General features: G+C 31.7%; 2 protein-coding genes and 1 non-coding gene across 5 annotated transcripts; 2 read left to right on the top strand and 1 right to left on the bottom strand.

Annotated features, from left to right (window-relative positions):
• Window positions 1-6,190: 6,190 nt before the first annotated feature.
• LOC112696386 (pathogenesis-related thaumatin-like protein 3.5) lies at window positions 6,191-8,579 on the top strand. The gene is made up of 3 exons (XM_025749130.3): window positions 6,191-6,421; window positions 6,656-7,352; window positions 7,894-8,579. Exons 1-3 carry the CDS (start codon window positions 6,358-6,360, stop codon window positions 8,078-8,080), a joined length of 948 nt encoding a protein of 315 aa, XP_025604915.1. The 5' UTR covers window positions 6,191-6,357; the 3' UTR covers window positions 8,081-8,579.
• A 4,691-nt stretch (window positions 8,580-13,270) lies between these two features.
• On the bottom strand, window positions 13,271-13,354 carry TRNAL-CAA (transfer RNA leucine (anticodon CAA)). Its single transcript has one exon. It is a non-coding gene; the product is annotated as a tRNA-Leu (tRNA).
• Window positions 13,355-13,896: 542 nt separating this feature from the next.
• On the top strand, window positions 13,897-19,769 carry LOC112696387 (thaumatin-like protein 1). Of its 3 annotated transcripts, XM_072196845.1 has the most exons (6): window positions 13,897-14,342; window positions 14,428-14,753; window positions 14,820-15,178; window positions 16,118-17,270; window positions 17,454-17,515; window positions 19,448-19,769. In XM_072196845.1, the coding sequence occupies exons 1-4, from the start codon at window positions 14,270-14,272 to the stop codon at window positions 16,302-16,304; spliced, it is 945 nt and encodes a 314-aa protein (XP_072052946.1). In that variant the 5' UTR covers window positions 13,897-14,269; the 3' UTR covers window positions 16,305-17,270; window positions 17,454-17,515; window positions 19,448-19,769. The 3 variants fall into 3 exon arrangements, with proteins under 3 accessions (XP_072052946.1, XP_025604916.1, XP_025604917.1); XM_025749131.3 differs by lacking the exon at window positions 19,448-19,769 and having other exon boundaries at window positions 17,417-17,537; XM_025749132.3 differs by lacking the exons at window positions 16,118-17,270; window positions 17,454-17,515; window positions 19,448-19,769 and having other exon boundaries at window positions 14,820-15,182.
• The last annotated feature ends 6,487 nt before the right edge of the window (window positions 19,770-26,256 follow it).

Raw genomic sequence — 26,256 nt, forward strand, 5'->3', positions numbered from 1 at the left:
ATTGATGATGGTAAGTTAGTAATTGTTAATTATCTGACTGGTAAGTTGTTATGTTTTTTGTAGAAATCAAGAATGTTGACATGTAACCATCCAGTTCCTCCGGATCGGTACAACGATAGGGTGGAGGATCATTTGCGAATTACCGGGTTCTATCATGTGTCTCAGGTTGGGATAGTGCAGTGTCAGAAAGCATTGGTAAATGCTCTAGTCGAACGTTGGCACCCAGACACACATACGTTTCACCTTCCCATTGGTGAATGTGCTGTGACACTTGAAGATGTAGCTTTAATTCTTGGTCTTCCCACAGATGGTCTTCCAGTAACAGGGATGACTATGAGTAGTTTTGAAGCCTTGGAGGCGGAGTGTTTGCTTCAGTTTGGCGTTGCACCGCGAAGGGAGGACTGTAGATCTAGCTGCATAAAACTGACGTGGCTGAGGAATCTAAAAGAGAATATAGAATTGACTGATGAAATAAATATACAGAGGTATGTTATGTGCCACATTATGTTGCTGATCGGAACGATCCTGCTTGGGGATAAGTCAGAAGCAGGTGTTCATTGGAAATTTCTACCCTTGTTACGTGACTTTGTTAATATTGGACAGTATAGTTGGGGCTCGGCATGTCTAGCACACCTTTACAGGGCGTTATGCAGGGCATCTCGTTATAACTGTAAGGAAATAGATGGTCCACTAACACTTCTACTCGGATGGGCTTGGACAATTGGCTTACAATGTCTGAATGCCCTAATACAAGGGTAATAACTCCAAAATACACGATGCATGACCCGAATATCCCCCACCAACTCATCGCCTTGATATGCAGGCATAGTCTCAAAATGGACAACAGCTGATGGCTCCTTGTGACACATGGCCTCAAACCATATTGGCAACGCTTCATAAGATGCCTCCCAACCACCAAATATTTTTTCAACTGCCTTTTGCTTAGCCAACCATGCTTTCCAGTAACTGACGGTGTAGTTGAACTTCGATTGGACTTCTGCTATAACTGATTTTACCTTTAAGGATGGGTCAGCCTCAACCAGTGACTTTATTGCTTCTGCAATTGTGATAGAATCCAGCTTCGAATGATCCTGTGAAATGGTGGCTCTTGTACATGTGTGACTACCATTATACCTCCTTATAACCCAACAGTACTTCCTGCTGATCAAGCTTACCCTAATAAGCCAATCACATCCTGACCCATACTATGTACACTTGGCATAAAATGTCTAACGGCTCAGACTCAAACAACCTGTAGTCTACGCTTCGTCGTATGCTATAGTCCTTTACTGCCTTAATAACAGCTTCTCTTGAACTGAACTCCATACCTACGTGAAATTCACCGTCTTCTACAATAGGAATTTCTGCTGGGACAACAAGCACAGCAAAAATTTCATTAACACGTACATATTTCAAAAACGATTGTAAAGGTTAATCAAATTTAACTGAATCCAGTACGCTATAACTCCAAACCTAACAACATGTTATGATGTCACTCCAGACAATTAAATAACAGCACCAGCATATTTAAAAACCATAGCGGATTTGCCGGTTCGACCGGCATACAAAAATGAACCGGACCGGTCAATCTGGTTCGACCGGCAAACCAATAAACCAGACCGAACCGGTCCGGTTCATGGTGTTTGAACCGTAACAATGATAGAACCAGTGCAAAATATTATTACAAAGTCATGCAATCGGTAATAACCATACTATGGATAATTTAATTATTATTTTCCAATTAATACCTCTAGCATATAAAAGTAAAAAAAAATATCAAATAGAGCTAACCTTGCTTCCTCATAACTCAATCAATGTCTAACTAAAATAGGACTAACACCACGTTTACGTACCTGCAGTTATATATTCTGGAAATTCTGGAACATGCATAGCTTCCAGGTCTAAAACTCGCATGAAGGATGGCTCCTCAAACGGAACTTCGTTCACGAGTGCATTTTCCACTTCTGTCACATCTGGAGCCATGGTTCCGTCACCTTGATCTTCATCTCCATTTGGAGCAACAAATTCATAGTTGCTTTCGAACTCTTCTTCACTGTCACTATTATAATCTTCCCGTAGAATATTGCGGTCAGCCTCAGATTGTTCAAACTCAACATACAACTCGATGAACGAGATCTGAGACCGGTTTTCAATATACATTGAAAACATCTCCTGCATGCTCGCTTCGTCCGTCACATATTTGGTTTGATACTGGACGAATCCGCCAAACACCGGAATGGGATATCTGTATAGTACACACGATATCTTTCTTGCCCTCTCAGAATCAATCTTTTCACATATTACACCTTTCAGCTCTTCAAATGAGATAATAAAAGGAATGACAATATCTAGCGGATTTTCACAAATAAATTTAACTCCTTCAGTCGTTTGTAACAAAATCTGACCAAAATAGTATATTTTAAGTAATACTCTATCACTCATTTTTCCTCACTCACCACAAAAAAGACAACATTAATTCTAACTACTAGACTTCCAAAGTTAAAACTGAACCAGAAAGAAGAAAAAAGAAGCTGCTCGAAGGAGGAAGACGGCACAAGGCTCCCACCAGTTCACCTCACGCTTTTATATCATCATCTATACTGAAATCGGACCCTTCGACTAGGTTAAACAATAAAATAAAAAAACTTGGTCCACGAACTCGGACCATCCGAGTTCCCTCAAGCTCTCACAAAAACGGAGGGTCCGAGTTCATTGTTCCCAAACTCATAGCCTCGTCAGCGAACTCAGACCCTGCGATATGCATGCAAAATTCTTCCTTGTGATATCGTTGGGTCCGATTTCATACATACGAATTTTTATCTCTCACCCAAACAAATCGGACCCTTCAATTTGTTATGAAAAATTTAAAATTCAAAGAAAACGCAAGGTCCGATTTCCTTCTGCCTACACTGACAAAAAATTGTCCCACAAATATGTCTGTTTCACCCCTAAACCATATCGGAGCAAAGCACACACATGCCCCCATTTCCAAAAAATTGAGCCTAAAAACGGTACTACTTATCCATTTATAAATGATAACTATACCGATTAATCTTTTACAATTGCAAAAAATGGACATATTAATTTTCTTATTATATATGACGTCAGAAATGACTACTTTTGTCATTGATGTATTAAAACTTGTCTGTGTTCCTAGCATGAATCTCCGTCGCTACCTAAATACATGGGTACGTTTTTCCATTTAAAACAGGGCGAGTGACACTTGCCCAATAGAACTTTATTTGGTAGAACATGTCACAAAATATCTATTTAGTTTAGTTTCTAACTTTCTAATAATCTCAACTCTATATATCAACATGCACACTCTTATTCAATAACATGAACTTACGTCCTTAACTGCCCAAACCCAAATACTGTGTAGATAGCTACTTAAATGTGTTAAGAACCTATGAATTTGTCATAGTTCAAATGCCACTGTTATTATTTAATTTCATACTAAATTGAATTGATTTTTCAGCCCCTATATCAGTATCAAAACCCAGATATTTTAATTTAGGGTATGCTTTTTCTGACTTTTGGATATTTTTAAGAGAATTTAATGTGAATTAGATGTTTGAATACGTGACTTGATGAGTGGTTGTTTTCTGGTGAAACTAATATTCAGGACAATTACCTAATAATTAAGCCTAAATACATAATGATTATATAGCCAAGTACTGAAGCAGTTCAACAATGGCAAGAATTTTTTACAATAATAGGAAAATTGGAAAGTTGAAGCTTAACTTCAACGAGAAGACTCAGCAATTCGATTGATTAATTTAATTGCTAATATATAATCGAAAAAAATCTAAAAAATCAGTATTTTAATTAAAATTTGGTCATTATTTAATTAATAAAAAAATAAATAATTTTATATCTAATATAATTTTACATCATTAAAAATATTAATAATAATTAATTAATTACTACAAATCATAAAATCTAACCATTAAGAATAAAATGGCGCGTGAAATTAAAAGATCAAAATAAGTTAAGAAATTAAGTATACACGTTTGAGACAAACAAAAAAAATAATTTATTAATTTTTAGATGATGTAAAACGCGTCAAAATTGAAAAGGTTGCCAAATAAGACTAAATAACCTTTTTATCCATTTGGTTAGCAATTAGCAAGGGGCTGCTCACAAGTTAGAATGAAGTCACACTTGACCAAAATTTCAATACAAATTCAAAACCCTTTTCCCATTTTCCTTCGCATATTTACATATGAGTGGTACGGTGGGTTCCTTTGGCTTTCCACCGTAACATCAAAGCCAATAGTTGTTTAGCTACTGCAGTCACACCTTACGTCTCAAAATAAAGTAATCATTAAATCTAAATTTGGATAATGAAACAAAATTTCGCTTATACCTGCTATTGATAGAATTCAAAGACAAAATAAACATATAGAATTAACAACATGTAAATGATATAATTATTATTTGCTGAACATATTAAAAAAAAAAACAATACATTAATTAGCTACTCTAGTAGTATTTATAATTAGTGATACTTTAATAAAAGAATTTTAAGTTACTAATAAATTACGATTATTAAATTAATTTGTTTAGTATAATGAGTTTAGGACCAGGTGTGCATGGGGTGGATATTAGATAGCAGGACTTTAAGGAAAACAGCCGTTACGTTAATTTTCATATAACGACAAGAATGTTCAGCTGTAATTTCAGTTGTTGTGTCAATAATCAAATATATCTCAGATTATTATTGAAAATAAAACAAAAGCAATGACCCACCACGTATTATTAATGTCTAGGAACATGCGTGCATGTGATCATAGTAAATCAATTGCAACATATCTTATTATGTTCAATTCAGCTAAGAGACAAGGAAAAAACCCATGAAATTAACATTGAATCTGTTTGGCTACAATGGGTTTTCGTCAGGTGAGAAATTACATATCAAATGAGATACACATGTATACTCTGATTCATTGAATGCAATGAAATTCTGTTCTTTGAAAATTTCTTTTGCACATATATATAATTGAGAAAGGGAAAAAAGTATAGCCCATTTTGTGTATATGTTAAACTATGATTATTACTTTGAAGCTAACTATAATAAAAGTATATTATATCTGGTTTGTCTTATTTATATCATTGCAACAATAAAAAAGAAAAAGTCAAATGGTATTGAATAAAAGAAAGACATTTTTTTCTGAGCATATCAATACAACAAGCCTCCAAAAGTGCCCCTCCGTTCCCCCTTTCTTTCTTTTTCTTCTTTTCCTTTAGGTCACAAAACAATGATAAACACTATTATAATATTGAGTTATGTGTCTTAGAACATATTAATTCGTGTGTTTGTGCTCTAAGTAGGGATGAAAAAGGTTAAACAGTTTGTTAGGGTTTTCAGTTTAGTCTGTGTTTGGCCTAGTCTGTCTATTATAAAATAGACATAGGTTCGGATTCTTTTAAAAACTTTAATATATTAATAAATCAAGAAGCTCAAATTCACTAATTAGTCTTATTGGCCTGTCAGGCCTGTTTGAGCCTGCTAAAATATAATTAAATATATAAATAATTATTTATTATTAACAAAATTATAAAATATTTTAAATTTATTATATTTTATGATAAATATTTTTGTATATTTTAAATACATTAAAAGTTTAAAATTTTTTTAAATATTAAATATATGACATATTACATATAGATATTTTTATTAAAAAATAATTTTTTTAAATAATATTTTTATTTTTGTAAAAAAAATTATCAAATCTTTTAACAGAAACTTCAGATCAGGTCAGATTGAATAACAGATCAGATTCAGGCTAATTAACTGTATGACAGGTCAATCCTATTAAAAATAAAGTCTAATCTGACTTAGTCTATTTTCACCCCTCATTCTACAAGAACTCCACATAAGTTATATAATAAAATATGTGAGAACGAAAAGAGAACAGATTATTATAAAAAGTAAAAACTCTTTGTTATTGCTAACACGAAGACAAGTACATGGTGAAAAAAAAAGTTTTATCTAAATTAAGCGGAGTAATTACTAGTTAACTAGTATGTAGCTAGTTCTTAATTATGGAGTGAGATGGAAGAATGTTTCCGTTTAATGATGAGAAATAAAAAGAAGTGAAGGAAAGAAAGAACGTTACTTTGGTCAGCTGGTGGAGGGACCCACAAAGGGAAAGGGTAAAAATAAAGTAAGATACTAATGAATTACATTGTAATCCCTTTTGAATCAACTAACTCTAACATCTATAAATAAGTAATGTTTGGATATCATACCATTCTTCTCTCATCTCATCAACTTGAAGAAGCAGCAACAACTTGCTTCATCACCTTCTTCTCCCGAAACCCCCACCCACCTGACCCTAGCTTCCTTGTATTATGGATCATCGTCAAGTCTCAGTGTTCATTTCCTTGTTATTAACACTTCATCTCTCATTATCAGGTAATTAAATCACACCAACCATGCACATATCTCACCTCCATGCTCCCATCCATCCTTTATTAGTCATTTCATATATTTATTTTACGACTTTAAGACTAACATGTTAACAATAATAATGAAGTACATGAATGACCATTGAATCCGTAAAATAATTTGACATTACAACTAAAGTTGGTAGGCAATTTCATTAGGATCAAATAATCACTTTTGAATAATCGAATATTGATTATGCAGGGGTAATGGCAACCACATTCACATTGGTTAACAAATGTGACTACACAGTATGGCCGGGAATTCTATCTAACGCCGGAGTCTCCCCTCTCTCCACCACCGGCTTCGTCCTCCAACCCGGCCAGTCCACTCCAGTCACCGCCGCAGCTGGCTGGGGAGGCCGCTTCTGGGGCCGAACCCTCTGCTCCCAAGACTCCACAGGAAAATTCTCCTGCGTCACTGGCGACTGCGGCTCAGGAAAGCTTGAGTGCTCCGGCAACGGCGCCACGCCACCGGCCACGCTGGCCGAGTTCACACTTGACGGCTCTGGCGGCCTCGATTTTTTCGACGTCAGCCTCGTCGACGGCTACAACGTCCCTATGCTGGTGGCACCCAGCGGCGGATCCGGCGCCGGAAACTGCACCGCCACGGGATGCGTCGGAGATTTGAACGGCGCGTGTCCTTCGGAGCTGAGGGTTATGAGTGAGGATGGAAAACAAGGAGTCGCGTGTAAAAGCGCGTGTGAAGCGTTCGGTTCGCCTCAATATTGCTGCAGCGGCGCGTATGGGACGCCGGATACTTGCAAGCCATCGAGTTACTCGCAAATATTCAAGAGCGCCTGCCCACGCGCCTATAGCTACGCGTACGATGACAAGACCAGCACGTTTACTTGCGCCAATGCCGATTACACAATTACCTTTTGCCCTGCCCCTAGTACAAGGTTAGTAATCAGCAAAACTCCTTAAAGCTTAATGGTTTTAAAGGGTAGTTTAGTCCATGTTTACATGCAACTTGCAATTTGTGAAGATGAACGAACGTTGGGTTTGGAGTTTGGACACTTGCAATTTGCAAGTACAGTTACCGTTCTGTTGTTTTCTAACGTCTTCGTTTTCACTTGGTTGGTCGAGTAATAACTGACATACGAGTGGGGCTTTTTTGTAAAATCACGCAACTTCACATAAATGAGTTGTATCTGCCGATAGTATATTTTTCAAGTGCACACTTAGCTGTATATAAATATTATTTTAGTGTATTATAATCACATAATAAGGTGTTAACATGCACATAATTTGATTGATTATATGAGTCAAAGTTGTCATCTATCCATTGAAAATTATAGCACACGATACTGGTACTACCGGCATTAAAGTAAGTGCCCAGTTGATAATAGTAGTAATAATTATGGAGCTCATGACAGTTACACGTTACTGCTTCCATTTGAAGAAGTGATAAAATTGTTTGTTTTGTTTTCTGATTTGCAGTCAGAAAGCGTCAAATGAAGGTGGTTCTTCTGCATCATCTTTACTGGACAATGGCACAATGGTGTACCAAGGCTTCGGTCAGAGCGAGATCTCATGGGCCACGTGCACCCATGTGTTCCAATCTCGAGCAATCGCCGCCGTTGTTGGTGTCACCATGGCAGTTTGGCGCTTCTCCCAGCTCATCTAACTACTAGTACCGAGGCCCATCACCTTGTAAGATACACACATGCTTCCATGTTCTTTGGCCCAAAATGAATGGTAAGACCAGCATGGGCCATGTGAGCTGGCTAGGGCCCACATTCGTTAGGCCGTGATGACGAGGACATGACTCATTTGGAGAGAAAGGCGAAAGGCTCACCCTATCGGCCTATCCTACCACACTTAATTATTTATTTCCCTCCAAATCCCACTCTAGATTATTATTAATTACTCCATGTGTATTCATATACCAATATAGGTAAAGTAGTTGAGAGAAGTTTGTCGAGGTTTTTTTTTTAATTTTGTTACTATTATTATTATTTTCCCTAGGTTAGATCAATTGGTAATTTGGTATACTAATATTGGATTCATTTTATTGTGGGCAATGTCATTCATTTATTGGTTGGGGAACATTAATACATTATGTAATGTGAGAGGCTATGGTATTTGAGAACAGATATAAAGAAATTAGATGGATTGGTATATTATTACTTTCTTCTATTTGTTGCCGTGTGAGACTTATTCAATATATAATACCAACCTTGTCGTGTCAAAAAAGTGCCAAAATAATAAGAATGGATAACATAAATTATGTTCAAGCTAGGTCGCACAAAGAAATGATGACACCAATGAGCAATTATAAGAATGACTAGCGACTGAAAAAGAAATTTTGGGTCTTTTCAATAGCTTGCTCTTTTTGGAGTTTATGCAAAAGAATAACTTATAAGTTTTTCATTCATATAAAATATTCATATTTAGTTTTAGTTTTTAACTTTTTATTAAAAATAGTTTTATTCTTAATAATTGTTGTTAGTTTATTCCAATACATGTTGATATAGAAGGTTAAATGCTAATATATTTTGCATATCTAAATTTATGGCCTTTTTATATGAATAATCAACATATACTAATGGGACCATTCCAATTGCAATTATTATGAACATACATACATAAGAGTGGTGTGCCCCTTGCCACAGATGGATTAATTTGTATTATTATAATAAGAGTGAGTGGTGTAATGCAGCAATAATCTCCAACCAAGCGTTTTTTTAGTCATTTTATTTCCCCTTCACATTATTATATTATCATTCATGTCTATTTATTTAGTTTTCTCAGCAACCATATTTCATGCCTTGTTGGTGGGTCGCGTCTATATCTTATTCTCCATCCACGACAACATCATGTTATAGCTAGCTTGGATTGAAATTCGCTCTTCATTATTATTACTTTCTAATTACGGTTCATTCAATTGAAATATTTTCAATAGGAAAAAGTATATGTTTTAAGTTTCTACAATAACCAATTTAACGTAACGATCTTTTCTTTTTACAAGTTCTCTATCTTTGTTTAGCTTCTTAAAAAAACCTCATAATAATTATTTATTATGATATATTATTTCGGTGAAACAACATACATCATCCTATTTTATATATAATATAATCATATTCGAGTTAGCGATAACGTAACATCACACTTAACAAATAATTGAGAGAAAAAAATTAGAGAATTGATTCACATATAGCAGGCTAGGCAACATGGTTCTGTAACTATTCAAAAATACACCAATCCTTAACTTGCTGATACGTGGTGTTTGAATTCAACGGAATTGGAAGCACGATTATAATCCAGATTCGGCCGCCGGCACAATTCTAAAAGTCAAACTCACCAGGTTGTTGAGTTAACATTTAATTATGCCTTATGCATGAAGAAAACTAAATGATAATTTGACTAATCTTTCTTAATGTTCCAATTTATTTGAGATTTGAGTGAGGCTAATCGTATGGCAAACTTAAGTATGTAGCAGTCCTTGCATTGAGTAGTTCAACTTTTAATTTATGGGCATCATATTTTAGATAACCTACTTTAGTAGTATTATGTGAATGAAGTGATATAAATGTCAAAATGGTAGATGCCTGGCTTTATGGATAACATGATACTTTGACAGTTTGACTTTGTAAACATGAATCACCGATGGAGTGGTTGATGTTTAGATGAATATTGATGCTACCTAGTCTCACCTCATAATATAACTTAATAAGGTGACAATTATATCTTTAAGAATTTTGATTTTGAACTAATTAATTTTTTTAAAGAAAAATATTAATTAAGTCTTTTACAACAATAAATAATAGACATATGTATTATTTTTTTAATAGATAATGTAAAACAAAATGAAATTATTAGTGCGTGTTCTAATGTTGCATTGTCACATGAATATAAAAATGATACTATAATTTTAAACAATAAAATATTTATTATTTTTAAATTTTTATATAATTTTTAACAACAATTTTTTATTTATCACGAATCCTACCAAATATAAATGAAGTTTTATTCAAAAAATTATTATTTATTATATGACAATTTTTTATAAATAAATACGTTATAATGGTTAACGGTACATATAAGTATTATTATTAAGTTTTATGTTATAAATTGATAGAAGAATATAATATCCATTAATTACTATTTTAGAAAATTAAATTAGTATTTTTTTTAAGATTAATTAGGGTGAAGTCAAAATTTTCAAATATATAAATATCATTTTACTCAGTTATAATCATGCTTGATTTATTGCTCATTCATGACACCGGTGTATGGCCTTTCTTAAGCGTGACCAGGAGCAGGGAACTCTATCATTGTGTGTCCTTTATTCATCAAACAAAACCTAAATAATATCAATTTTCTTGTGTTCTCTCTAAGCTCCAACAAATGAGTAATGTTAGATGCATTATTATGTTTACATTTTGGTGAAAATTCATGTGAAGTTGACTTCACGTGAAGTTGATATTTGAGAGTTATTAGATAAAAATTTAGTCAAATGAGTCAAATGAGTCAAATCATTTAACGGCTCTCAAGTATCAACTTCACGTGAAGTCGACTGCACATAAATTTTTACCTTACATTTTTTTGTACATCATTAATTTTGGGTATTAAGAATAATTGATAAAAATGAGAAAAGATAAAATATTTATTTTTAATGTAATAAAAAATTATACACAAAAGAGATGTATAGAAAAAAAATAAAACAAACATCATTATTTTTTAACAATAATTTTATATAAATTTTATCTATGTATTATTATTTGTTCTTTCTAACAAAATTCCTATTTACTTTAGGTTACATCCACTCAATTTTAATATAATATTAAAATATATCTATTTATATCGAGGCCTAAAAAGATGATAGTTAAACATAAAAAAATAAAAGTTCATTCAATAAAAGTGGTCTCATCCACTTCTACCTGATTTTATAGAGGTTGGGTGCGACAACTGCAGTTCAATTTTAATTATTTAAATAAGTAACTAACTCTTAAGATATTTCCCACTTAAAAAGAAACGGTCATCCACCATCAAGAGTGAAAATACTTTAAAAGTTGGTTAGCTTTTATTCTATTATAAATATATCAACACCCTCAACTATATTCAAAATTCAATTTATTTAAAAACCAGCTTAAAATTCTTGTTAATTTACATCTCTACCCCCACTTTCTCACGAGAAACTCAGACGATCGCATTTCGGTATCAATACAAGTCGAACACTGTCTTAAAAAAATTTAGATCATATGTCTAGATCCAAATACCACTCAGTTTCAAGTAACCTGCAAAACAATATAATATCTATGCAATGATTTATTAAACTATTTTTCTTTCATTTTTTAATCTAATATTTTTTTGTTGTGCATTACTTTCCTTTTTCCTCCACACGTTGATCAAGAGTATGAGATTAACTATAAAAGCTACGCAGATCGGTAGCTAGTAATAAACATTAACATTATTGTTGGGAAATGTTTCATGTAAAAATTGTTTCTGTCTATTCATGGGTTACTCACTTAATAATGAGTCCATGAATAGTTGAATACAAACAAATTAATTAGCGTCACATTTCAGGCTTGATTCCTACGCATCCATACACAAAATAAAAGAAGCTATATAAGATATGTTAATGTAATGACTAATGATGGGATGTGTGAATAGCGTATTCTGACCCGCTGCTTCATTCCGATCCCCTCTTGTGTTCCTACGTGAATCTCAATCTCAAATGTTTATATGTGCTTCACGAAATCCATTTATTATATTGATTATGTTCATTTTGTCAAACCAATGAACCAAATTTGTAAGTGGTTTCACATTCAATTCCCACATAAAACACAAATTATACAGTATAGTGATTAAAAATTTATAATTGAGGATTCCATATATACGTTTCTATCCACAAGGTTAAGATGAGTTGCTTTAATTAGAAGTGAAAAAGCATTGTAAGTGTGTACGTCCCTCTTTTATTTTTGATTTTTTTTTCTTTTATTCGAATCAATTATAGGTAGAGAGGAAAGAGAACATCCGAGTATCATTTTCAATCGAAATTGTGCCATATAAAGCATAGACACATCAATTTTTTTTTTGCTCAACATACATGTGCTAGCCAGTAGTGGACCACAGCTGAGAATATCATCTGTGAAAGAGGCCCTTAATCGTTGTTGGGCCTAAACAACCTTAGTAGATTTTTAAGAAAGGCAGCCCATTTTTTTGGAACAAACTACAACTTCTATTCTAGCGGAAAAAATATTATTTTAAGAAAGGCCCTATATCAATAGTGTGAGCAAAATCCAAAATATGTTGAGCAACGCACAAAGACAGATTACGTTGCTGTAACTCTTGCAAAAGAACATCTATTAGTGGCGATGGTGATGGTCAATGCATAGCCACAAATGTAATTTGATTTAACCAACTTAGGTTGGTCGAGTGGTCAGCTCACTCGTCCGTTTAAGTAAGTGTCGGAAGTACTCGGATGGTTATTCTAGATAGTATGAAGGATGTTCATTTTGTAACTTAATATCTGAAAAGAACTACTCAAATCTCCAATAATTTTAGGTAGGTACACGACATATAGACTAATTAAACTAGAAAGCTAGCTACTTAGCTGCATGTGTGCTTAAAACTTAAAAAGAGTCTACTAAGGTTGGCTTGAATTGTCAACCTCACTTTGCTCTATTTTGAGTATTTTGCCTTGTTGGAACCAACGTCATCAAAGAGATTAACATGTATTAATAAATAGACTTTAGTAACCCTCTTTAATAGCCTTTGATAAAATAATATAAGACAGTCACATATTAGTCATAGCAAACTACAGATCATATAATATAGCAAAACTTTTGTAATTAGAACAGAAGCGACAAAATGTCAGAAGTGGGATTTGAACCCACGCCCTCGTTAGAGGACCAGAACTTGAGTCTGGCGCCTTAGACCACTCGGCCATCCTGACTTCTTGTTTGAAGTATTTCACACAGATAATTTCTATTCTAATTTAACATGTAGATGACCGACAAATTTGATTGACACTAGAAAGAACATATATATATATCATATATGCTGTAGAATTTTATAAGGGAGAGATTGTTAATTAAAAATGTCGTTCCGAGCATATTAGGCAAAATTGAGAGCTAAGTACAACCGCCGTAAGATGATTTGTATTGGTTTTTGAAATTCCAAAGGTGGAAAATTTAATTGAAGATTATTTATTTCATGTACTTTATTCTCTCATATCTCATATTCTTTTAAATTTTCCACTGAAGATAAAGAATAATGGTTTGAAACATTTCATTGTAGACAACACTGTTTATCAAAATTCGAATATATAGTATCATTGTGATCTTTGCATGTAGCAAAATTTAATCGCTTAAACCCTCTCAATTGGTAGAAAACACATGGGACTGTCAAATGTCAATAATTCATTTCGTTGCAATAAAAACAAAGGAAGAGAGAGAAAGAATCGAATATAATCGATTACTACTACAAAAAGTTGGGCCTCCAAAATCTGCAATCACTTTTCCAAGATGAAGAATAATGTTGGTGAATGGTGAGGAGATATGTGATTTTCCCCTAGCGTTACAGGTTTTGGTTGTTGAAGAATGTAGAATGAGGCAGCAAAGTTATAGTGGGTCTTACTCAAAGTAATATTCCGATCCATTTGTAAATATGTATCTATTCACACTTTGTAATCTTAGTTCCCAACTTTCTTCCTCTCATTTGCACTCCATCTATCACACTCTCGACAAGTTCAAATAACATCAAATCTAAAACTTTATATCCACAAGTTAGTTGTTACATTTTATGCATGGGCATGTAGCCCAAACAGTGTCACAACTCATAAGTCACAACCTCCATTCTTCTCTTACCAATGGGTTCCTTATTGTTTTCCTATTACTGTTTCTCTACACAGATTGCATTCATCTTGTTTCTATTTTGCTTGGGTAGGTTCTCTCGTTCCTTTCTTTTCTACTTGATCTTATATATTCATCAAATAAAATGGTCAATATTTATTTATTTGGAATATAGATAAAGGAGCATTAGGGGCCAAGTTTACAATAATTAACAAGTGTGATTACACGGTGTGGCCTGGGATTCTCGCCAATGCTGGCAGCTCCGCATTGGATACCACCGGCTTCCACCCCCCATCCGGCGGGTCGAAGAGCTTTCAAGCCCCACCCAATTGGTCAGGCAGGTTTTGGGGCCGGACCGGCTGCAATTTTGACCCCAATACCCAACAGGGCACCTGCACCACAGGGGATTGTGGCTCCAACAAACTTGAATGCAATGGTGCCGGGGCAGACCCACCCGTAACACTAGCCGAGTTCACAATCGGGTCGGGTTCCCAATCCCAGGTATGTCTGTCTTTAGAATTTCCTGTGAAGTAAATTGATATTCTATGACTAACCTTAATTGATTAGGATTATTACGACGTCAGCCTGGTTGACGGATACAATCTTCCTATGATGGTGGATGCGGGTGGCGGGTCGGGTGAGTGTGGGTCAACGGGTTGCATAGCTGACCTGAACCGGCAATGCCCGAATGAGTTGAGGGTTAGTAACCGAGTGGCATGCAAGAGCGCGTGCGAAGCGTTTCAGAGGGCTGAATACTGCTGCAGCGGCACCTACGCTTCACCTGCCACATGCAAGCCTTCGGTTTACTCCACCATGTTCAAGAGCGCGTGCCCCAAATCGTATAGCTACGCATACGACGACCTTACGAGTACATTTACGTGTACGGGAGCTGATTATACCATCACATTCTGCCCTTCAACCACAAGGTAACTAACCACAATAAAGTAGATTCTCATTATTATTTAATTTCTTTGCCACTTTGTGACTTATCCTATCTGTACTACATGCATGCATGTTATTATTTAGCGAGCAATGTTAGGGCCAGTAATTTTTGTGATTGTTAGTCATCAATGATGATTTGATGGTGTGAGATTGGTATGAGATTTCATCCAATGGCTCACCTTCCCCTGCTGGTTACATGCTGGCCAAAATTCAATAAAACTGCTGGCCCTAGACTTTTCCTTATTTAGTTTACTAGTTTACTTTGATTAGCACTTTCGGTTATAAGTCCACAAGTTGTAATTAAGTCATTTAGACAAAGATGTCAAAAACGTATTTTTTTTAAATAGTTTTTAAGAATTAAAATTTAACATATATAATCAATTAAATTGTGTTATTTTTATTGATATTAAATCGGACAAATTAGTTTAGCCAAAAAATTAATAAATTAAATTTTAAATTGGTATAAATTAATATTTTTTATAAAAAATAATTACAATATTTCTATTATAAAAAATAGCTAAAATAATACCCATATTATATATATATATATAAATTTTGAAAATTCTAAATTTTAACCCCATAAAAAAGAAAAGGGTTAGAATTTAGGATTCTCAAAATTAATATATATATATATATATATATATATATATATAAATATAATAAGAGTATTTTAGTCATTTTCTATAATAAGAATATTATTGTAGTCATTTTTTATAAAATATAATATTAATTTAGACCAATTCAAAATTTGATTCACTATTTTTCAATTAAATTAATTTGTTTGGCCTAATTTTAACAAAAATAATACAATTTAATTTATTATATGTGTTAAATTTTAATTATTAAAAAATATTTTAAAAAAAAGATATTTTAAACGTCTTTATAGAAGTGGGTCCTAAATTTATTTATGTGTTTGTATGCAGCCAAAAATCAGCAAGAGTGTCACCACCAGCGCCACCTGAAACAGGAACAGGGGAGATGCCTATGATAGTGAACAGTTCATGGTTCTATGATATTTTTTATGGACTCTCGCCCAAGTCCTACTCTTGCCCAACCTTACTTATTGCCACTTTCACTATCCTAATTTTTCTCAATTTGCAATCCTCATAGTGCATGCATTTTAAGGTTACTTTTTTTTCATGAATGATTGAATGTATCATATTTAAGAATAACAGATAATTATTGTCTTCCATATATTAATTTGGAGGACAATTATTGCATTCAAAATCTCATGCACCACTCAGAAAAAAAGAAACTGTTTTTAGTGAGGGATTATAATTATTGAATTGGAGAGAGGGGTTTGATCTAGGAGTACTATATATAAAAAGAAGTGATTATGCGTTGCTTGGCTTAGAATTGGAGCAATATGGTTGGTAATTGTGGTGGCCACTACTGTCTCTAGCTATGTTAACCAGGCAGACAAAGTAACACAACTTTGCGGGAATTTGAAGTTTGGTACCAACTCATTTTGGGTTATGTCTAATTTTGATCTGCGACACCGTTAATCTAGCATTGCCTATGATTTTGATAACCATAGATTATGTAAATATCTTTTGAAATAAACTCAGAATAAGTATGCATGGTAGCATACTAGTTTTATTTAATATATTTTTGCAACATTGTTAAAAAAGAACACTGAAAAATGATTTGTGTTTTCCATATAATCCAACCTTGTCTAGGTTTAAGAGATAGATAAGTTACTATAATTGTTCCTGTCTGTGGTTGCATCGATACCATGCCTTCTATTAATGATAACCGTCTCCTCCATCAACATGGATTGTTGTCTCCCACGATCTACTGAGCCTTCGCTCCTGCTCCATAGTTGCTACAATGTGCACCAAATTGCCTTCTTCCAATCAAGCACGTCACTTAAGATGGGCTCAACCTCTCCAATCAAACGAGCTTGAACTATCAGTAAATTATCAGATTCAATTACAATTTTTTCAAAACCCAACTTTCTCTAAGATAACAGCATTACAATCTTCTCTGCTGCACCAATTAACAACTTTCCTCTGTTGTCCCTTACTATAACTGCAATTGCACCTTCCTCTAAGTCCTTCCCGTGGTGGCTTCCAGGTAATAGCTCTGACTATTCTTCTTCAGTTGCTGTTGATTTTTCTCTGCTCATTCTCTAATGATAGTGAATTTGAGGTTGATTTTTCTAGATTTCCAAATTTTCTAGCATAAGAAACCAATTCCACTTATCAATTCATCTTGATCAGCTGAGGCACTTATTCTGATCTTCCACACATTGCTTAGGAACCAATCTCCAAAAGTAGATGCTGTTTCTGCAGTTGGACACAACTGACTTTACGCCCCAAGTAAGATATTCCTTGTGCATGTGGAGAATACATATATTAATTATAATTACAAATTATGTTATTTTAAATTAAATGACTTATATAGATCTCATTTATTATTATAAATACTAAATTGGATAAGTTATAATTATTTTTTATTTGGAATTAAATGAGAATAAAATTAGATATTATCTTTTGGACTTTAGATATATTATCTTTTGAACTTTAGATATTGTTCTTGTGTGAGTAGCCGACTCTCACAGACATAGTTTGTCATGCTCAATGTTTGAACTCGCCTATCCTTGGATTGGGTGAGAGTCGGTTCTTCCAAGAACGGCGGCGGTGGACACCTGCAAAAGCACTTTAACGCTCAAGTTAGTAAAAGTAGAAGATACATGAAGTACTTCTCTCGTGTCAGGAGTGGATGTATTTATAGAGTTGTTGTACTACAGGAACTTACTTAGTGGGTCTAATATTGTGGAGTTGCTTAAAATGTGAACCTAATTATGTGATAACTGTTCTTTATTGATGTTTGACTTCTTAAGATAAGCACGCACGTACTCCACATATTCCTAAGATAGTACGTGTTTATTTATTTAGTTTTAAAAAGATTCTGATTTATATAGTTTTACCTGAGCCAGGTTATAGCCAACGGAACAAATACTATTTTTATTTAAGTTTTAGGGTTTAATAGATTTCATGCTCAAATATAAATAGTGTCTTCTGAGTAGGGATAGCAAAACTTTCCGAGACGCGAGGAACCCTGTGGGAACCGTCTCAAATAGGATCTGACTGTGGGAAATTTTTCTCGCAAAGATGGGAACGGGGGACAAAATTTTCCGAGGCAGGCGCAGGGACCCGAGCGGAGATCCCTGCCCTATCTCCACTAATCTCTGAAATTCATAAATTTACTGAATTGTTCTTAATAGTTTATTTCTCATATATGTTTTTTAGTTATTTCACACACACACAAATCCTCATTTACATAACCCTTCTTCAATTTAGAAATTCCTAGCGCTATCCATACTCCATCTAACTTCTCTACAACCACCCCCTCTCCACTCTCCCTTTTCATCGCATAGCCATACCTCACCATGCCATCATCCTCACTGCGTCATGTTCTCTATTTGCGGCGTTCCTTTCCGTAATTCTGTCGTCGTATCCATTCTCCTCTCTGTTGCAGTCTTGCAGCGTCTCCCACCTCGTCCACTGCTCTATCCTCAGACTCGCCGATGCGTCTTCCCACTGTGTCATTTCGAAAGAAGTCACCATCTTATTGTTTAGACTTTTTGTATAGAATGGATACTTACAACTCTATTCATATGGAAATTAATAATTAGTTAGAACTATTAGATAGATGAAAAATGGAGTTCTCGCGGGAAATGAGACCCTGTGAAGAATAGGGATGGGGAGCAATATTCTCCCACAGTGAAAAATGGGAACGAGGACAAAGAGCAAATCTGGGGATGGGAATGGGGAGCAGGGAGGCATCCTCCGCTCCCGCTCTGTCCCGTTGACATGCTTCGCTCCCGCTCTGTTTCGTTGATATCCCTATTTCAGAGTTTCAATTTTTAACATACTAAAGCCGTCTCAGCAATTATTTCTCCATTAGAAAAGTTACAATTCAACTGCTTAAAAATACAAAAAATTTTGGTCGAAGAAGATCGAAAGAATTATAAGATTCAAAATCTTCTAATCATAATTCATGTTTATGAATTCGAGTATACTTACACATTCAAGTATTTTATTTTTTTAATAATTTAACATAAATAATCTTTGAATTAAGAAATTTTGGGAAAATTCTAACCGTTCATGTATAGAGTGATAATGTTTAGTAATCTCTCTTTTTAAATTGCATATTTGTCAAGTAGGATTGTAGCCATATTTCTCTTGTAGAGATTATTCACACACAAACCTTGTGTGCAACTAGATCTTCTTTTTTTTTTTGTTCAGGGCCGAACGGGTCAGGATGCAACTAGATCTATATCCAGAATCACAAATCGCAGTGTTTTGTTTTGGATCAACAAGCACAAAAACGTACAAAGAGGGTGGGTTTATTTGGACTTTTAACTCTTAATTGGATTTGATATTGGGGCCAAGTTTGTCGGCTACTCGGCTGAACAAAATAGCTTAAGCACTTGATCATTATTGTTGAAATTTGCAAGACGTCAAGTCCAATAGTTTTAGAACAAAAAGAATAGGAAGAAACAAAACAAAAGAAAAACTTATAGCGTACCTCCAATTCAATGATTAAAAGTGGAAATAGATCTCTCAATTTTTTTTAATAATTAAAAAAATAAAATATAATTTTTTATTATTAATTTTATAAGTGGAATTAAAAATAAATATGAGAAAAAAAACAATAAAAGATTAGATATTATACTTTACACTTTCAATTTTTTTTTTTAAAATTGAGAGGATCCATTCCGATTAAAAGCCACTAACTGAACTACCGAAGTAAACATAAACTTTAATAAAGTAACCAACTTGTATTGAGAATAGGATCGATAATAAGTAAGGTAGGATAGAATTCTATTCTAACTTTATTCATGAATTGACAATATTTTTAAAATTCTACTTTAATTTTACTTGCACTTTAAAATTTTAAATCCTACGTTACTGTACTCTCCTCGTAAAAATATTAAATTTCATTTAGGTACTAAAGTTTTTAAATGATCAATGATATATGATTTTTACTTTTGTTTTATTTTTATTTTATGTTAACATTATAAATATACAAATAATCTAAATTGTTAAATTAATTAATTAGTTTAGTGGTTGTTTATTTATTACAAGTTATTACATGAGAAATGTTGTGAGTTCATCTCCCATCTCCTTCATTATATAACTAATTTTTAGAAAATATATGTGTTATATATGAGATGCGCGAACATACATAAGATACGGAGACATGGTATATGTATAAACTATAAAATATAAAATATTTTTTTAGATAAATTACAATAAATTTTTAATATTTTATTGGTATTAAAATATAAAATAATTTTTTAATTATTTTTAATGTATTCTTTTAACTATATAAAAATATTTAAAATATTTTTTGTTTTAATAAAAATAATATATATTATTTTTAAACTCATTTCAATAATACATGTTAAGAATAAGTTCGGATACGCTGACACGTGATGGTATTTAGGTGTGTGTGTATCCGGAGAAGAATTTTTTATTTTTTATTAAAACACGGTTGGACACGGCAGACACGTGTGTCAGACGAATGTCAATAAATATCAGGTCTAAAATGTGGCCGATACGTAAACACAGCAATTCAGCAAAGTGTCCGTACTTCATATTTATATATTTAATTTTTATAAATATATGTATTATATATGAGGTACGGATAAAATAGGATAGGATATACCAATAAACTATAGTTCAAATAATATAATTTTCTCATACTCATTTAAATATCGCAGATTTAAATCTCCTTATCTTTAATAAATAAATAAATAAAATAAGATATATGTATTGCGAGCTCTAATTGAAAACATCATATCTACTTTATTCTCTTTGAAAGCCATCTAGCTGCCTACTTGAGTTCTAAAGTGTATGTATAGCGATCATTATTGGATTTGAAATATAAAATTTGAAACAAGTTTTTAAACATGTTGAAATAAAACTAAAATATTGAAGCAAATTCCATCCAAGCTAACTCATGTGGACTTCAACTTGGCATAAATAACATCTTGGACGACCTATAATTACTAATCGGTATCTTAATTAGTTCTTGATGCATTTCATCGACATGCGGTTTAATTAAGTATTCAAAACCTTTTCTAACTAAAAATGATTTTTTTTTTCTTTCAAATAATATTGTCAAATGTAATTTGACTAATTTCTCATCACCCTGCGGTATTTTTCTTCATCTAACTTAAAATGCGTATAATAATAAATTACACTTGACAGTAGCACTTTAAAAAAAAAATAAGTAGATTCATTTCTCCAGCTTATATAATTTAGTCTATTGAAATTTTCTGTCCAATAATCGTAAGAAGTAAGAACATACAAAAGAAATTTAATATTTTATTTTTTAAAAACAAAATGAGCTAACGAGAGGGTATTTATTTCTTAAATAGGAGTGATATAGCGTTGCTAGCTGAGTTATTTTAAACACGTGAGAGATGAGAGAAAGAGTGAGACAGAAGGCGGAAAATATAGGGTGGGTTAAAATTAGAAAACATGCAAAAGATACTAAGATTTGGAAATGAGAATACCAACATTTGGAAAATGAATATTTTTTCACTTTTATTGAAAATCTTTAGAAAGATATTTTAAAAAATAAATTATTCTATCTGTTTAATTAGAATAGACGCATTAGTGATATTTATATATCACAAAAACAAAAAATGATAATATGCAGGAACGGACCTACATGTAATGTAATATAGAGAAGACATATGTCTCCATAAAATTTAAAAAAAATAATTATATATATATATTTTGCCTCTTTTATATTATATTTATCCTAAAATAAAATATAAATAATTTTTTTCTGTTTTATGTTAAATTTCTTTTTTTGTTAAACTTAACAAATAATGATAATAATTATATTATTAAATTTGAGTTAGTATAATAATAAAAAATAAATAAATAAACTGAAAAAATAGTGATAATTAATTTTATTATATTAGTTAATTAGTTGATAATTAAATTAAAATTTAATTTTTTAATTAAATACAACTTAAATTATTAGTAATTTTTTAAAAATTATTTAAGATAAAATATATTATTTATATATTAATATATTGTATTAATATTTATTATTAAAATAGTCTTGATTATAATAATTACTTTGGTTAAAAAAATTTTTTATACTATAAAGACTATAATAAATAGACCTAACAGTTAAATACTTAAATATGAGATAATAAAAAATAAAATAATTTTTTAAGAACATATATATAAAAAATAATATTATCATGTTAAAAATAAAAAGAAAATTATTATAAATTATTATTTTTATTATTTTAAAAATTATACTGTGGGTGTGAAATTATCTTTTTATTATTTTAAATACTATAATAAGTTTTTGTGTGTATATTTTTAGTTTTTATCAATATATATAGATAGTTATAATTTAAAATTTTAAATATATCTAAACCAATTTAGGTTGGTCGAGTGATCAGTTTAGTTGTCGTCCACTTAAACAAGTGCTGAGAGTTCGAATTCTATCTCATATGTGTTACACATTAGCCAATTGCAGAATCTTAAATGAAATTTAAATTTATAATGGAATAATACTTAATATGTTGGGGATTGTAAGATGCCAAAAAAATATCTATACCTAAATTTTGTTATATTTTTATCCCACTATAAAATTTTTCTAGGTCCATCACTGGTAATATGTATGTTTTTGCGTTCATCCGATACACAACGAAAGGTGAGGCTCTGAAGGCTATAGCAGAAATGAATCGTATACGATTGAGAGAAAAAAATGTGTACATGGGAGAAGCGAAATATAGACGAACAACTGAGACAAAGGTCCGAAAGACAACTCGGGAAGGAGGTGATGATAGTCGAAAATAGACAAATTCTCAACCTCAGGAAGGAGATAACCGAAGGCAGGTAGAGAAACTAACAAGGCACCAAAAAGAACCAGACACGCATAAAAATGGGTGGACGAAGAAAGTAAAAGTATCAGTGATGAAAGAGAATTTGGACTGGCTACAAAGAAGTCTGGTCGGTGGTGCGACGAAGGTAATTAATTTTAGTTCCTTGAAGAAGATGATTGGAAAAAACCTGCCTCAAGTTGTCCAAGTATAGGAACTGGATGCATATAAAGTTCTTTTGACTTTCGATTCTGTATTGAATACGGAAGAAGTATATACGTTTAAAATGCATAGTCTCTTGTAATTCTTCCATAGTATATGGAGATGGGATGAAACGGAGCAATGTGAAACTCGAAGAGTGTGGTTAGAATATTACGGAGTTCCGTTACATCCGTGGTCAACAGATACCTTTAGTATATTAGGAGGCCAATAGGCGGAGTAATCGGTTGTGACAAAGTGATAGAATCGTACATGTCTTTTAGTGTAGGACGAATGTAAATTAACACTTATATCATGGATATGATAATGAATGGGTACATATGATGTATTAGTGAATTCGATGTGCTAGTGAAAGAAGTGGGATAGGAGACTTTTGAATTGATTTGTTATGAAGAAGCTAATGAAAAAAGTGACTATAACTGTGAACAACGAAGAACAGTTGTGAAAAGGGAGTATGCGGATACGAGTTTTAGGAGTGCACCGACTACAAAATCAGTAGTTTTCAACGACCAGGCAGTCGATGTGGTGATGGAGAAGTTGAGAAAAGACGGAAAAAAAAGGCAGGTTAGTAATTCCTGAAATTATTTTAAATGAGTGGATTAATGATCATTTAAAACAAAATCAGGTAAAAATAGTAACATATCAACCAATTTATAAAGGAATTGAAGGAAGAGCAGATTATGTAGGATGTGGTTATATTAATTATGAAACTGATTCTGAAAATACAATTACATGAGTTTATGAAAAAATTTTAATGGGCTGAAATGAAAAGGTAAAAGGAATAAGAAAAAGAAGATTTTTTGTTGGCTTAGTACTAGGTCCAACTATAACAACCTTAGTTTTAAAAAAATAAATAATGAGTTATTAGTTTATTTATGATAATTGTTGATAATTTTATTTGAATATTTTTTGTAAATGTAATTAAATTAAATTTTAGGATAGTTTGAGTTTAAAATTTATTAGAATTTATAATTTTTTTTAAATAATTGAGTATTTTTATATTAAGAATTTAAAGTTTTCATAATTGAAAATAATAAAAATTTTATACAATTTAAATTGAATAATTAAAAGATTAATGTTATGAATTAAAAAATTATTTATTTATTTTTAATTTTAAATTAGAGTATTTAATTAAAAATATTTTGTAATTTAAAAACAAATAAATAGTATTCTTAAAAATAATTATATTAGATTAAATTTAATTTTTAATTAATATTCTACTCAAACCCTAAATTTCCAATTTTAAACCCTAATTTTACTCGTTCTAATCTCTCTCACCCAACTCACACACACGTAACCAGTAACCCTCCTCCCCACCTATTTACTCCTTAGTGAACCACGTTCACATTCTTCTTGCCACTCATACTATAAGAAAATGGAGCATTTATAACAAAAAATTTGTATCAAATTTAAAATTATTATAAATTATAATTTTTTCGTAACAATAATTAGTTATTGTTACAAATAAGAATATTTTGTAACAACGTGATTCCTTTTGTTACAAATTATGTTGGCTTTCGTATCGAATTGTTGTTTTGTTGCAAAATGTTATAATGTTTTACAACAAAAGATTATATTGTTACAAAAATTTAAAATATTTTGTAATAAAATATCGATTTGTCTCAAAAGCTCTAAATATTTTATAACAAAAAATTAATTTGTTACAAAATACAATATTTTTGTAACAAGTTATTTATTTGTCACGAAATTCAAAGAATTTTTGTAACTAATAAAAAATTTTGTTTCAACATATTGAATGTAAGACTTTGAATTTTTAAAAATTGATATAATGAGTTATTTATGATTTATTATATTTATTTAAGATTTTATATTCAAAAATTTATTTTACTAAAAAAAATTTAAGTCAAATTAATGATACTTTATTTTTAAAAATATTTTAAAAATTAAATAATAAATTATTTATAATTTATTATATTTATTTAAAATGAATTTTTAGAGATTTTTATATTAAATGGAGTATTTTTTATTTATAATTTAAAATTTTAGTAATTTAAAAAATATAAAAATTTCATATGATTTGATTTAAATATTTAAAATTTTTAAATTTAATATTTTAACTTTTATGAATAAAAAAAATTCACTTGATTATTTTTAATTTTATCTTAATTAGTATTTATTTAAAAATAATTTATAAATTAATAATAAAATATTATTTTAAGAATAATTAATTTAATTTTCTGTAATTTTTAAAATTAGTGTATTATTTAAAATGGTTATTGCTCTAATTTATTTTTTCAGATCATCGAAATATACTGACAACTATGTGATGCATTAAACACTGTCCACTTATTATTACCTTATGAAGTCTTTTTTGGCTCCCAAATAAACTCATATTTTGTACTAGTTAAGCTCCATCTGACTTTCGATACGTAGCTTATCATGTGTTGGTGTGTAAGACTCCACGTTATTGTATGCTGTAAGATATTGACTGCTCAATTTATTATCTTTTTCTTTTTCATGGATATTTATTATATTTTTTAAGTTAGCTTGAAGTTTCAATGAGAAAGATCATGTTAATTAGTACGTGACTACTTGTGTAAAACTAAATTATATTTTAAAATTTAAATCCCTTTCGATACTGACTTATCAGACTGAATTGCACTGCAATATTGATGAAAAAGTTAATTGAAACAATTGTCAAACAGAGGAGAAAACAGTGAAGCAATAAGTCTTTTAGTTGATCAATTTGCATGATATTAGTTATATATAAGGATAATGGTGTTTGATAATATCATGCCTTCCTTTTCTTTCCTTGTAAATTATTTGTTATCTTGTTTCTTTGAAGTTGAAACTTCTCTTTTTGTTTCTGTGTTTTTGTCTTTTTAATATTTGCGGTTACTGTGTGATACAGCAAAGTCATGGATGTCTTCATAAAAGCTGCTGAATATATGAAAATTCCAGTTTGTAAGACCGATGACGGACCTCTTCAAAAGCTCTTTATGCTAGTGAGGAGTG

This window comes from Arachis hypogaea, chromosome 6 (assembly GCF_003086295.3).
Source record: "Arachis hypogaea cultivar Tifrunner chromosome 6, arahy.Tifrunner.gnm2.J5K5, whole genome shotgun sequence".
Lineage (NCBI taxonomy): Eukaryota > Viridiplantae > Streptophyta > Magnoliopsida > Fabales > Fabaceae > Arachis > Arachis hypogaea.